This window comes from Tachysurus fulvidraco, chromosome 16 (assembly GCF_022655615.1).
Source record: "Tachysurus fulvidraco isolate hzauxx_2018 chromosome 16, HZAU_PFXX_2.0, whole genome shotgun sequence".
NCBI lineage: Eukaryota > Metazoa > Chordata > Actinopteri > Siluriformes > Bagridae > Tachysurus > Tachysurus fulvidraco.
The window spans coordinates 16,968,471-16,981,130 of NC_062533.1; the positions used below are offsets into that span (position 1 = coordinate 16,968,471).

At 41.5% G+C, this 12,660-nt stretch overlaps 2 protein-coding genes across 5 annotated transcripts in view; both read right to left on the minus strand.

Moving 5' to 3' along the window:
• Positions 1–5,565, minus strand: part of serac1 (serine active site containing 1) — an 11,834-nt gene extending 6,269 nt beyond the window's left edge. Inside the window, exons 1-7 of one of the 3 annotated variants that reach the window (XM_047801947.1) lie at positions 4,695–5,565; positions 2,990–3,080; positions 2,728–2,764; positions 2,114–2,256; positions 1,773–1,862; positions 1,178–1,306; positions 68–189 (exon numbers count right to left, since the gene is read on the minus strand). In XM_047801947.1, coding sequence (XP_047657903.1) covers positions 68–189; positions 1,178–1,306; positions 1,773–1,862; positions 2,114–2,256; positions 2,728–2,764; positions 2,990–3,080 — 612 coding nt within the window. In that variant the 5' untranslated portion in view covers positions 4,695–5,565. The other 2 variants (XM_047801945.1, XM_047801946.1) reach the window with 2 other exon arrangements.
• An 848-nt stretch (positions 5,566–6,413) lies between these two features.
• On the minus strand, positions 6,414–9,727 carry myct1a (myc target 1a). 2 transcript variants are annotated; one of them, XM_027158915.2, is made up of 2 exons: positions 9,540–9,727; positions 6,414–7,343 (listed from the first exon to the last, which is right to left on the minus strand). In XM_027158915.2, exons 1-2 carry the CDS (start codon positions 9,592–9,594, stop codon positions 6,817–6,819), a joined length of 582 nt encoding a protein of 193 aa, XP_027014716.1. In that variant the 5' UTR covers positions 9,595–9,727; the 3' UTR covers positions 6,414–6,816. The 2 variants fall into 2 exon arrangements, with proteins under 2 accessions (XP_027014716.1, XP_027014715.1); XM_027158914.2 differs by having other exon boundaries at positions 6,414–7,382; positions 9,540–9,724.
• Between the last annotated feature and the right edge of the window lie 2,933 nt (positions 9,728–12,660).

Consider the following 12,660-nt stretch of genomic DNA (forward strand, 5'->3'; position numbering starts at 1 on the left):
ATGATGTCACATAACGTAGCAGAATACAACACACACACACACACACGTCACAGATCTACACACTCACGTCTTCCAGTTTAGGCAGCGTGGGTGGAGGAAGAAAGAATCGCAGGTCTACGTTCGGAGTCCGAGCCAGACCTATGGCCGTGCGCTGGTCTATAGACTGAGCCGCTGTCTGGTACTGGTAATCTGTGATTGACAGGTCAGCCGGCCAATCAGAAACCAAAGCAGAAACATGAGCACAAAGAGTTAATGGAGACTACATACAGTAATCAGGTCACTACATCTTATAACTGCTATTGTTTCTATTTGTTAATCTTTCAATCTTTTTTTTCAATCTACATTTGCATATAAACAATTAAACAAACACCGACATGTTTCTCTAGACCGAAAAAAAACCCGTATATTTTTTGTTGTGTATTTTTGTTCAGCATTTTTTACATAATAACATAATTTATTATAGTTATAGTTTAATAAATAGTTAGTAAGTAAAACTAACAATGGAGATGAACTCAAAAGGTCTACTTTGTTTGTGAAAAGTCTGATATACCATCGGGGATGTTACGGAAGTTTCTTATTTAAAACGTACCGAATGAATCGTCTAGGCCGAGGCACGTCTGCTTTACGTTTATTCATTCGTTTATTAGTTTAGTTCATTATTTAGTTCATTAGTTTGCTATTTGCTCCGATCTCCATCGCATGCTCCATCCAGGCTATGTTCCCGTTTCACACCCAGTGTTACAGAGATAGACTCCTTACTGAAAGCTCAGTGTGACATTATGAGAGCGTGGGATGGGAAATATTCTAATGTGAGTTTGGTGCTTTTCTTAATGCAGGAACCACATTTGTGTCTGTGGTCATCAGATACGCTAAAGATGCAGTAGATGGAGAGATTTAAGAGCTGGAGGTAAACTTCATAACACGTTTTTCTTTCATTCTCTCTGTTTTCCCCCTTCCTCCCTCTCTCTCTCTCTCTCTCTCCCCCTTCCTCCCTCCTCTTCCCCTCCCCTTCCTCCCTCCCTCTCTCCCTCTCTCCCTCCCTCTCTCTCCCCCTTCCTCTTTCTCTCCCCCCCCTCCGTTCCTCTCTCTCATCCCCCCTCTCTCTCCCCCTTCATCTCTCTCTCTCTCCCCCTTCCTCTCCCCCCCTCTCCCCCATTCCTCCTCTCCTCTCTCTCACCCTGCCAGTGTCTGTGTGCCAGGTTGTGTACGGCCTGCAGGCGCTCCTGCCGACTGGTGGATCCGGTTCTCTTCAGCAACATCCACAGATCCAACTCATGAGGATCTGCATCCAGATGGCTTAGGTGCTCTAACACACACACACACACACACACACACACACACACACACACACACACACACACACACACACAAACACAAAGAGAGAGTCTGTATTCTTGCCAAGTAAGTACCAACAGATTTCAGCTCAGTAGATCCTCCAGGTTGCCTCTACCAGGAGTATCAGTCATAGACAAAGCTTTCAATCTGCTGAAATAAATAAATATATATATTCAAGTCACCATTTCCCTGCTGAAATCCTGTGAATCGAAAAAAGCTACACGTCATGCACATGCACAAACCTAAAAATACCAAAGAGATGATTGGACTGAGGTTCTCTACAACCGTCTCTAATCCTGTTAAAGATCAGACTTGGTGCTGTTCTTCTGTCCAGGCAGAGTGTCACAAAATAGTAACCAGTGTTCCAGAGGAAAAACAACCATATATTACGCTATTAAAACCATGCAATGCCCAGAGCTCAGAATAAAGCGCCTTACCATCCAGGGGACGGTGAAGGACTCGTGATGAAATTTCGATCAGTTTTCTGGCCGCTATATGAAGCTCCTTCCTTGCTTTATAAGTAAGATCTGAGGAAATCAAATCAATTTCAAATCAAAATTAAAAACGTTATTCGTCTAACACACAACCACACACAGTGAAACGCATCAAAAGGACGTCGATGTGTTACTGACTGATGCATGTGTTTCTGAACCAATAAAGAAGTAGAATATTAACAGATGAAATGATCCTGTGCCTCAGTGTGAAAAAAATTATTATTTTTTTTAATCAGGCTATCAGTGATCGACATGTTACGACAGCGATAAAAACAGAAACGTACTGGTGCCAAGGGTCTCCTGTTCTACCTTAGTGATGGGGGTTAGGTAGATATAAGACTTCTGTTTTTCTTGGAGAATCGCCTGAGTGTCGACGGTGACCGCCTGGTTTAGCGTGATGACCTCGTACGTGATGAAAACGCAGCCGCTGTGCGGAAAGACACAGTGTCGGTCTGTTACAGGGAGCGAAGAGACTCGACGAAAGCCCGATTTCACAGAATTCTGGCACATTTTATGTTCTTGGTTCAGCTTTCTTGCCACTGTATAAAGACTGCTATATGACAAGGCTTTAGATATAAAATATATAATGTAAGTGATTAAATGCGATTTTAGTTATAAAAGGCTTTTAAATGATAAAAAGAAATGAATTACTGTTAGAATTATTTTTTAATACAGAGTAACGCTACTCTAATAATTTTTTTATATATATAAAACTTTATTCCTCAATTAATATGTACTACTTTATGTATTGTCCTGTATAATTAATATATAATGATAGTGTTTTCTGTGTACAGGAACAAGCTTACGTATAAGACATGTATAAAGTATAAGTACAGGATGTTCGCTGTACTAAATCCTTTTTTAAAGTCAGAGTAGTAGTAGAAAGTATAAAACCTACCCCAGTATAATAGCACCGGTTAGTTTAGCAATTTTGCCTGTAAACAAAAAATAAATAGAGATCAGTATAATGAACACCAGCCCAAAGATACGGCTGTGTGCAAAAGTTTGCACACCCCAAGACAAAATACGATAAAGAAGACGAAGCAAAATGAATGTTCTCTAATAACTGAAAAGTGGAAGCAACATTTTTGACATTGTTATGTTACAACAACAATGATGATGATGATGATGATGATACGTTTATGTACGTGAAAACACACCATAGACTTTCCATGGGATGACTTTCTTCAGGCCTGGACCTGTTGAGCTCAGCCTCCGACATGGGATCAGGCGTAAGGCGGTGACTGACATCTGGAAAATAACATCACTGATTATTCAACCTTCTAAGGTTTTTAGTTAAGTTATATTCACAATAAAACACTAAATCTGCTGTGCCAGAGGTCAAGGATAGCACTGGAGACACATGCATGACCCTTTAAACTCATATAGATTTATTTATTTATTTATTTTTTTATGCAAATATTATGATATATAAAACATTATGATATATAAAGCTCATCCCGTTGGGTTGCGTACCAATTGGCTCCTAGGGTCTACTATAAGGGATCTCTCTCTCTCTCTCATATATATATATATATATATATATATATATATATATATATATATATATATATAAAATCAACCTTCTAAGATTCTTTAGTTAAAGTTATATTCACAATAAACACTAAATCTGCTGTGCCAGAGGTCAAGGACAGCACTGGAGACACATGCATGACCCTTTAAACTCATGTAGCTTATTTATTTATTGTTTTAATGCAAATATTATGATATATAAAGCTCTAGAATGATCATTAAAGGCTTACAGGATGCATAAAAGAAACAGATTTAATAAATAACAGACATAGTTGTACGTACACTGTCAGTGCAAACCGTAGGGTTGCGTTCCAAATGGCTCCCAACTCCCTACATAGGGTCACTATTATAAAGGATAACTGAACGGCTTCAAGTGCACTTCATATAAAGTAAAGAGGTTTTTGATATTCGACCGTAAGATAATAAGGAATAATATAATTCTAGAGTTAGTTGAGCGATAAAACTTAAAATGTAGCTGTTCATTTGATCGCGTAATAATACTGTTATATAAAATATAAATATATAATTTGTAAAAACGCTAAAATGTCACCGCACGTTAGCGCTAGCAAAATAGCTCTAACGACGGTATATATGCAACAAGACAAATCATTTACCTTGATTTATAGAATTATAAATGCTGGGAATAATTTACTGAAATGGGAAAAATCTGTTCCCAGAGTTCATCTAAGAAAGCTGCAGTTAAAGCCCAAAATAAACAGGAAACGTCCGGCATATTGAGCTACGCAATTACCGTAAACATTGGAGTATGACTTCACACTAAAGTACCGTATTTACGATACTGTTCCACACACGGCGCCATCTTGTGGTACTTACAATCTTATTAGATGAGGAAAACATGCTCTCTCTCTCTCTCTCTCTCTCTCTCTCTCTCTCTCTCTCTCTCTCTCTCTCTCTCTCTCTCTATTTTCTTTCTCTCTCTCTCTCTCTCTCTCTCTCTCTCTCTCTCTCTCTCTCTCTCTCTCTCTCTCTCTCTGAGAAACACGGAGTTTGAGCTCCCTCCAAAAATTCGGATCAGCTCGATCCATGTACAAGTAAAGAAGCGAGTTATCACTAGTTTAATAATTAAAATTTCACATTTACACTATAATTACATATATAATACTAACATATATTATTATTATTCAGTAACTTTTGGTTGCTAACAGCTGGTTTAGCTAGTTTGGTATACAAAATAAACAGCTAGCTTCATTGATAACTACAGTAACAAACATATTTCTTAAAACATATTTGTATTTTAAATGCTATATTTTGTGTAGGTAACAGGTATGAACACAAGTAGTAAAAGTAACATACGATTTTATTACTACTTACATACTAAGCACGTTCTTAACAAAGCTCATTTGCATGTGGTGACACCCCCAAAACTCCATAAAATTGTCGTCACAGTTTCTCACTTTTTTGTCTTATCTTAGTGATAACTGCTATATCTGAGGGAAATATTCCACTGTCATCATGCTATTAGTTGTCTCTTAGATGCGCCACAAGATTAAATGTAATAACAAATAGTTAAAAAAATGACATTTTGGACCTGTAATGATTTAAAATGTGTAATCGTCGGCAAATTACTGTGGTATAAAAGGAATAACAAATTAAAAACCCTCTCCGGTGTGGATCATTTTCCTATACGAGCAAATTATCTTGAGCAGTTACCAGAATCCACATAACTGGAGGCAGAGGGTTTGAGTGTTCTGGTGAACGTTTCAGTACTTTGTGTAGTAAAGTACTGAAAGGTTTGAGATTCATCTCAAAGTTAGTAATGATGTCATGTTGCAGCTGTTGCAGGTCACGGTACATGAAGTCCTTCCTCAGGGATACGGGAAATCCAGGCAGTGCAGCGAGGAACATCCGATCACTGTGAGGATGTAAGAAAGGCACTTTAACAGTGTACCTTCCAAAAATGTTGACGTACGAGTCCACTTCATTAACGTGCTGTGTTCACCATGGACTAATTGAGTGTTTTGTTTGTTTGACCAGCTGTAAAAACATACCACATGCTTGGGTCTAAATTCAGGTGACCAAAGCTGGATCCTAAATGATCATACGCCTCGAACTGCAGACCTCATGGAGAACCTTTGAGCTTCATTGTTAATATTCATTCATTCATTCATTCATTTTCTACCGCTTATCCGAACTTCTCGGGTCACGGGGAGCCTGTGCCTATCTCAGGCGTCATCTTGCATCGAGGCAGGATACACCCTGGACGAGTGTGGACAGAGTGCCAACCCATCGCAGGGCACACACACTCTCATTCACTCACACACACACACTATGGACAATTTTCCAGAGATGCCAATCAACCTACCATGCATGTCTTTGGACCGGGGGAGTAAAACCGGAGTACCCGGAGGAAACCCCCGAGGCACGGGGAGAACATGCAAACTCCACACACACAAGGCGGAGGCGGGAATCGAACCCCCAACACTGGAGGTGTGAGGTGAACGTGCTAACCACTAAGCCACCGTGCCCCCCCCCATTGTTAATATTCACAAGCTTATTATCTCTTAACACTTATCTCTTAGAATTCATATGTAGCCCCCTAGTGGTGTGGAGGCCATAAGTGACTGCTTATACCTAGAAAAATCCCAGGTAAATGAAGGATAAAAGTTTTAGCTTGAGTCCACCGGTATGAAGTTAATGTAAAAAATAATATATCAGGACAAAAAAGAGCGACTTTTACAAAAAGGATTATAAAATCCTGTTGTTATTGCCAGTGCAGTTACGTTGACATTTATACATTATGATGATCTCAGCAGCTTAAGGTATACTTTTAGGTTTTGCTGTTAGCTCCTAAAACTACATGCCTAACTACATGCTAACGAGACATAGTGCAGTCATTGGCGCAAAACCAGAATGTGAAGGACTAAAGCGCCGCTGCATCACACTCTTTCGGTAGAGATGCAATGAGTGTTAAATGCAAACGCAAACTTGAAATCTCTGATGTGTTTTTTTTTTTATAAAGATTAAAATGCTTATCATTCATTGTGGATTTTCCCCTAAAGTTGAATCGGTTAATAAACTATGAATACACAGTCATGTCTAAATCATTTTATTTACTAATGATGTCAGTAAAACATACTGAGAATAGACATATTTTTCATCAGCGTTCAGTTGTGACACTCATGATACAGTCAGGTAGCGAGCGTGACTGATGCTGTGTAAAAGTGGCTTGTCCAGTTTAAGTGTCAGTAATTATTCATTCTCTCTCTCTCTCTCTCTCTCTCTCTCTCTCTCTCTCTCTCGCTCTCGCTCTCGCTCTCTCTCTCTCTCTCTCGCTCTGTTTATTTCAATGACAGTAATAAAAATGACAGTTTTGTTTTCACACTGTGCATTGTAAATAAAACTGCTCCTAATTCAACAAGAGATCGCCAAGTCTCTGATCATCCCCGGGTCTATGTACTTCCTTCTCCACCAGGGGGAGTTCTATCCTCATCCTTCATGTGCAGGTCTCCTGATAGGCCCGTATGATGCTGTTATACGCCGGCGGTGGGGTCTGTGTGACACTGATGCCTCCCAGACTGCTGTTGCCCCAGAAGGAATTCGGTCTAGGTCTGTGCCTTGGTGGAGTGACCATGGAGCTGGCAGTGCTGTTAGTTCCGGTGCCTACGGGGCTGCTGGACAGGGTGCCGTGGTTTCCTTCCTCGGCCTCGCGGGCGATCTGGCTGCACTGGATAAGTGGGTGGAAAGTAGAGGCCCTGAAGCTGTCCTTGCGACCCAGCAGGTCGCTGTGATCGATGGGTGAAGCCGAGGTTTGCCGATGGAAGGAGTATGCGGCGCTGGCCAGGCTGTTGTTGCTACGCCGGTCATAGGCACTGTTCTGACGGCTGAAGGCAAGCGGGCGAGTACGTGGGGACGACGGGCGGCCGGACGAGCGCGGTGACGGCATGAGGGTGATGGTGGCAGACGCTCGACGACGCGCCATCCACGTGAGGATCACGTACACCAAAGCTCCCAGCAGGAGTCCTACCACCACGGACAAACAGAAAGCAAGGATCACGTCTCCTGATAAGAGGAAGGAAAAATGACCGTCAAGACAAAATAATACAAGGACATGTCTTTCTTTTGAAGACATTTAAGCATGGTGTTCTGATATTTCTCAATTTTAGGGGCAGTATTAAATCCAGGCGGAAATATAGATGGCAGTATTAAACATAACACTTAAACATAATGAATTGTTAATGAATTTATAGTATTGTGTCTTTAAAACTAAATGTTTTACCATATGGAGAACACCGGAGAAAGAGATGAATAGATTAAGCTGGAGGTGTAGACGAGAGCTCGGCTAGTTGGAGAAGGTCTTATGAGACAGCGTATCATGTTACCTCAAACATTGTTTTTTTTTTATTTAATGAATTTATTAATAAAATAGTATTCAGTGTGTTGAGTTTACTTTAGTGTCTCAGGGCCTCTGCTGGTTGTTACCGTATAAACTGAGCGTGTATTCAATCCTTGCCATTTGTTTTCACTCATCATCATCAGTGTATTCATCCTTTTTATTTTCTTCATGTCCTATTGCATTACATTTCACAGCCCGTCAACTCCGCCATCTCGCAAGCTGCTGATGAACAAGCCAGAGATGACAACGAAAAAAGAAAACAAACGCTGAGGTTTCTTCTGTTTTTCTCTTTTCTCCTTCTTTCTTTCCTAAGTTAGGCAGTTAGGAGTCTTGCTGTGATGTTCCGCTTGGCTGAGCTGTTTGGCTCAGGCAGATATAACCCAGCTTTTAGACGGCTAATGAGGAGTTTGTGGCATTGAGGCAATTTTGTTGCTCATTACGTCGGAAGCCGTAGCACGTTAATGAAGTTGACGCGGGGGGTCACGGCGTTACATCGGGCTTTGTAAATTTTAGCACTATTACTACTGGGAGCTGCCGAGCTGAACGTTTTAACACAAAGCATTTAAAATAAAAATGTACTGGGGATGTTGGAATTAGGGTTTTATTGGTTTGTTTAATTATTTAACTTTTTTAAAAGCAGGTTAGTCACAGCTGGACAAAAAGACAGAACAAAAATGTCCAAAAAATGACAATGACAGACAGAATAAAAACAGATGACAGTAAAAAATAGAGATACACGATAGAATACATGATAGAATTTAATACGATACACAGTATACAGGGTTTAAACTAATCTGTCTTTGATGTGTAAATATGATTAAGACGAATTTTATGTCCAACTTTTGTGTATTTTTGTATTTCTGTTTTGAAAATACTTAAAAACCCAAAATAACCTAAATAAACCTTCTTAGCTTTATATTATTATTATTATTATTATTATTATTATTCTCACTCACTCATTTTCTACCACTTTATCCGAACTACCTCGGGTCACGGGGAGCCTGTGTCTATCTCAGGCGTCATCGGGCATCGAGGCAGGATACACCCTGGACGGAGTGCCAACCCATCACAGGGCACACACACACACACTACGGACAATTTTCCAGAGATGCCAATCAACCTACCATGCATGTCTTTGGACCGGGGGAGGAAACCGGAGTACCCGGAGGAAACCCCCGAGGCGCGGGGAGAACATGCAAACTCCACACACACAAGGCGGAAATCGAACCCCGACCCTGGAGGTGTGAAGCGAACGTGCTAACCACTAAGCCACCGTGTCCCCGTGTCCCACTAAGCCACCGTATTATTATTATTATTATTTGTAGTAGTAGTAGTAGTAGTAGTAGTAGTCTATAGATTTCTGAGATCTTCTGAGAGCTCACGATGTATAAATAAAACCGAGTGAAAGATTTAAAGTCCAAACCATACAGCAGGACACATGAAACAGTCCTCAGACTTTTATTCATTTCACATTCGTTTCAATACATTTCAGTTATCTAGGATAAACCAACTCACATTAAATCCCTTTATTTTGGAGTAAGGGTATGCAAACTTTTGCTTGAGCAGTCCTACAATGGCTCACAGCCCAGACAGATGAAAAAAAACCTAGAGAGAAATCTAACAGTTTCTCTCTGCTCAAGTTATAAAGAAAGAACGGAAAAATACCTCATCTGAGAACGGAAAAATACCTCGGCTCTGCCGGAGTAAAAATTCCCAGCTAATCTGATTTTTCTGGATCTTCTGAAAACAGTTCTGTGTGCTGCCCTGAAACTGTCTAGTACTTAACAACAGAGAGAGATAGACCGAGGTAAGAGACGTCTTACTCGTGCTGAAGGACTGAAGGATTTCCAGGATGGGATGTGTGCTGTTATCGGCCATCGCTCCGTCTGGACTGACCCAGGAGAACACAGCCGAGATGCACAGTCACTCTAGACCTCCAGCTCCTTCAATCTTTCAGCATCCAACCTCCAGATGATTCCTTCTACAATCTCTCTCTCTCTCTCTCTCTCTCTCTCTCTCTCTCTCTCTCTCTCTCTCTCTCTCTCTCTCTCTCTCTCTCTCTCTCTATCTTTTTTTATCTCCTCCTCCTCCTCCTCCCTGTATTCCACAGGATCCCCTCCAAGGCCAGCCTTACTGCCTTACTCTGTTTATCCTACAGGGAAACTGTCACATTTCCTGCTTTTCCTGTATAAAATTACAGCGCCCTTCTCCTTATCTCTTCGCTCCAGGGTTCCTGTAGGGCGGAGGGTTCGAGCCGAGCCGACAAGTGATCCGATCTGAGCTGTGCTGGTCTCCGTGTCCTTGCTGTCCTTTCCTGCACATCTGTGGAGTAAGCACAGAGAAACATCGTCATGACAAAATACGCTTTTATACCATTCCCGCATGGATCATGACCAGGTGTTTCATTCCTCCTCATCTAACGAAAAATCATTTCCTCATGAGCTCGTATTGGAAAATATGCGCTGTGATCATATCCTGTGGGGTGACACGACATGAGGGTTTAAAGCGAGGTCAAAGTCTAGAATTCAGAATCAAATATGTGGGGGAAAAAACTAAACAAGATAACTGACTTTAATCGACTTTCCATGTCTGACCGCGGCCTGGATGGGCAAATGGTTTAGGAAATTTGCTAGTGTGTGTGTGTGTGTGTGTGTGTGTGTGTGTGTGTGTGTGTGTGTGTGTGTGTGTAAGTAAAAACAAGATTGTAGGAGCCTGAAATGAGTCTCAGATTTTCCACATAAGGTGCCAGCTCTATCCTGGGTTATCCCGACCACACCGGCCTAACTTATAGCACAAACAGCGATGATTCTTTGTCCTAAACCTAGTGTGTCCCTTTCACAGTCATCCAGCATGCTCTGAGGCTTCAGATAGGCGACTCGTCGTAGTGGAGAGCGAGGCAATTTGGGACGGAGCTCAGGATTGGGTGGACGGGGATAAATGTCAGCTCTGCTGATATTTCCTCTCATTGTTGTCTCGTGTGGTGGCGTGAAGCAGTCATGCCGAGGCATTGTGTGTGTGTATGTGTGTGTGTGTGTGTGATGAGAGGCGTGTGATAAGCTGTACGTACACAGTGGTACACACTATTCAGATTTGTATTTGGTTGGTTTTTAAGGAATGTAATGAAAGCCTGAGAAAACATTGCTGCTAATTAGATCCACGTTAGATACCAATCTGCTTTATTTGCACCTTTTTAACGAATGAAATGTGGAAGATTTCTATAAGGAGATGTTTGTTTATTTAATCCTCCAGTGTCGGAGCTTTGTAAAGCTGTAAAGCTGCAAAGCTGTAAAGTAAAAAAAAAGTTTTCATAGTTTTGTTAACTGTTAACTAAGAGACTGATGAGGGAAGGACCACTTACAGGGAACGACCGTTTACAGCTGCTAGAATGTTCTTGTTCTACAACAGTAAGTGTGTCATTAAATGGAGAAACAGTAATTAAATGGTGTTCAGTAATAATGTGTGTTTGTGGTGTAAGATTAAGTTAGTGACTTTTCTGTGTATCAACACCAAGCTGTCTGATTCACTCTAACTGTAAACATCAGGGCTTTCCAGACTAAAAATAGTTTCCCCTGGGTCCTAGTACACACCGTCTAAACAGATAACAGGGTTATTTTCACCACACACACCCCTCACACTCTATTGACCACACACACCCCTTACACTCTACACCCCTCACACTCTACACCCCTCACACACACTCTTCACCCACTCTTTTCACCAAACACACCTCACACACTCTACACCCTCCACACACACGCTTCACCACACACGCCTCACACAAACTCTTTACCACTAACACCCCTCACACACACACTCTCTTCAGCACACACACCCTTCACACACACTCTTCACCACACACCCCTCACACACACTCTTCACCGCACACACCCCTCATACTCTATTCAGCATACACACCCCTCACACACTCTACACCCCTCACACACATTTTCACCACACAGACCTCCCACACACACTCTTCACCCCACGCACCCCTCACACACACTCCACCACACACACACCCCCTCACTTTCTATTCGCCACACACACCCCTCACACACACTCTTTACCACACACCTCACACACTCTATACCCCTCACACACCCCTCACAAACTCTACACCCCTCACACATACACTTCACCCACTCTCTTCACCACACATACCTCACACACTCTGCCCCCTCACACTCTCTTCAACCCATACACACGTCTCTCACACACTCTTCACCCCACACACCACTCATACACATTCTTCACCCCACATACCCCTCATACTCGCTTCAACCCATGCGCCCCTCACACACACACTCTTTTCCACAAACACCCCTCACAATCTATTCGCTACACACACCACTCACAAATGTGTGTACAATATGTACAATTAACAACCAGATAATGAAATCTACATGTGAACATGTGCAATATGCTCATACATATAGTCAGTACACACAGTGTACTATTGGGCATCCTTACAGTAGCACTACACATTATATGCAATATGTACTTATATATGTATCTGTGGAAATATACGTAAATATATTATATATAAGATACTATAAGGTGCAACAGATTGTACAGGATGGTATCCAGTGGTAACAGATGGATTATGGTATTAAATGCAGTGTGTATGTATAGTCCAGTGTGTATAATGCAGTGTGTATGTATAGTCCAGTGTGTATAATGCAGTGTGTATGTATAGTCCAGTGTGTATAATGCAGTGTGTATGTATAGTCCAGTGTGTATAATGCAGTGTGTATGTATAGTCCAGTGTGTATAATGCAGTGTGTATGTATAGTCCAGTGTGTATAATGCAGTGTGTATGTATAGTCCAGTGTGTATAATGCAGTGTGTATGTATAGTCCAGTGTGTATAATGCAGTGTGTATGTATAGTCCAGTGTGTATAATGCAGTGTGTATGTATAGTCCAGTGTGTATAATGCAGTGTGT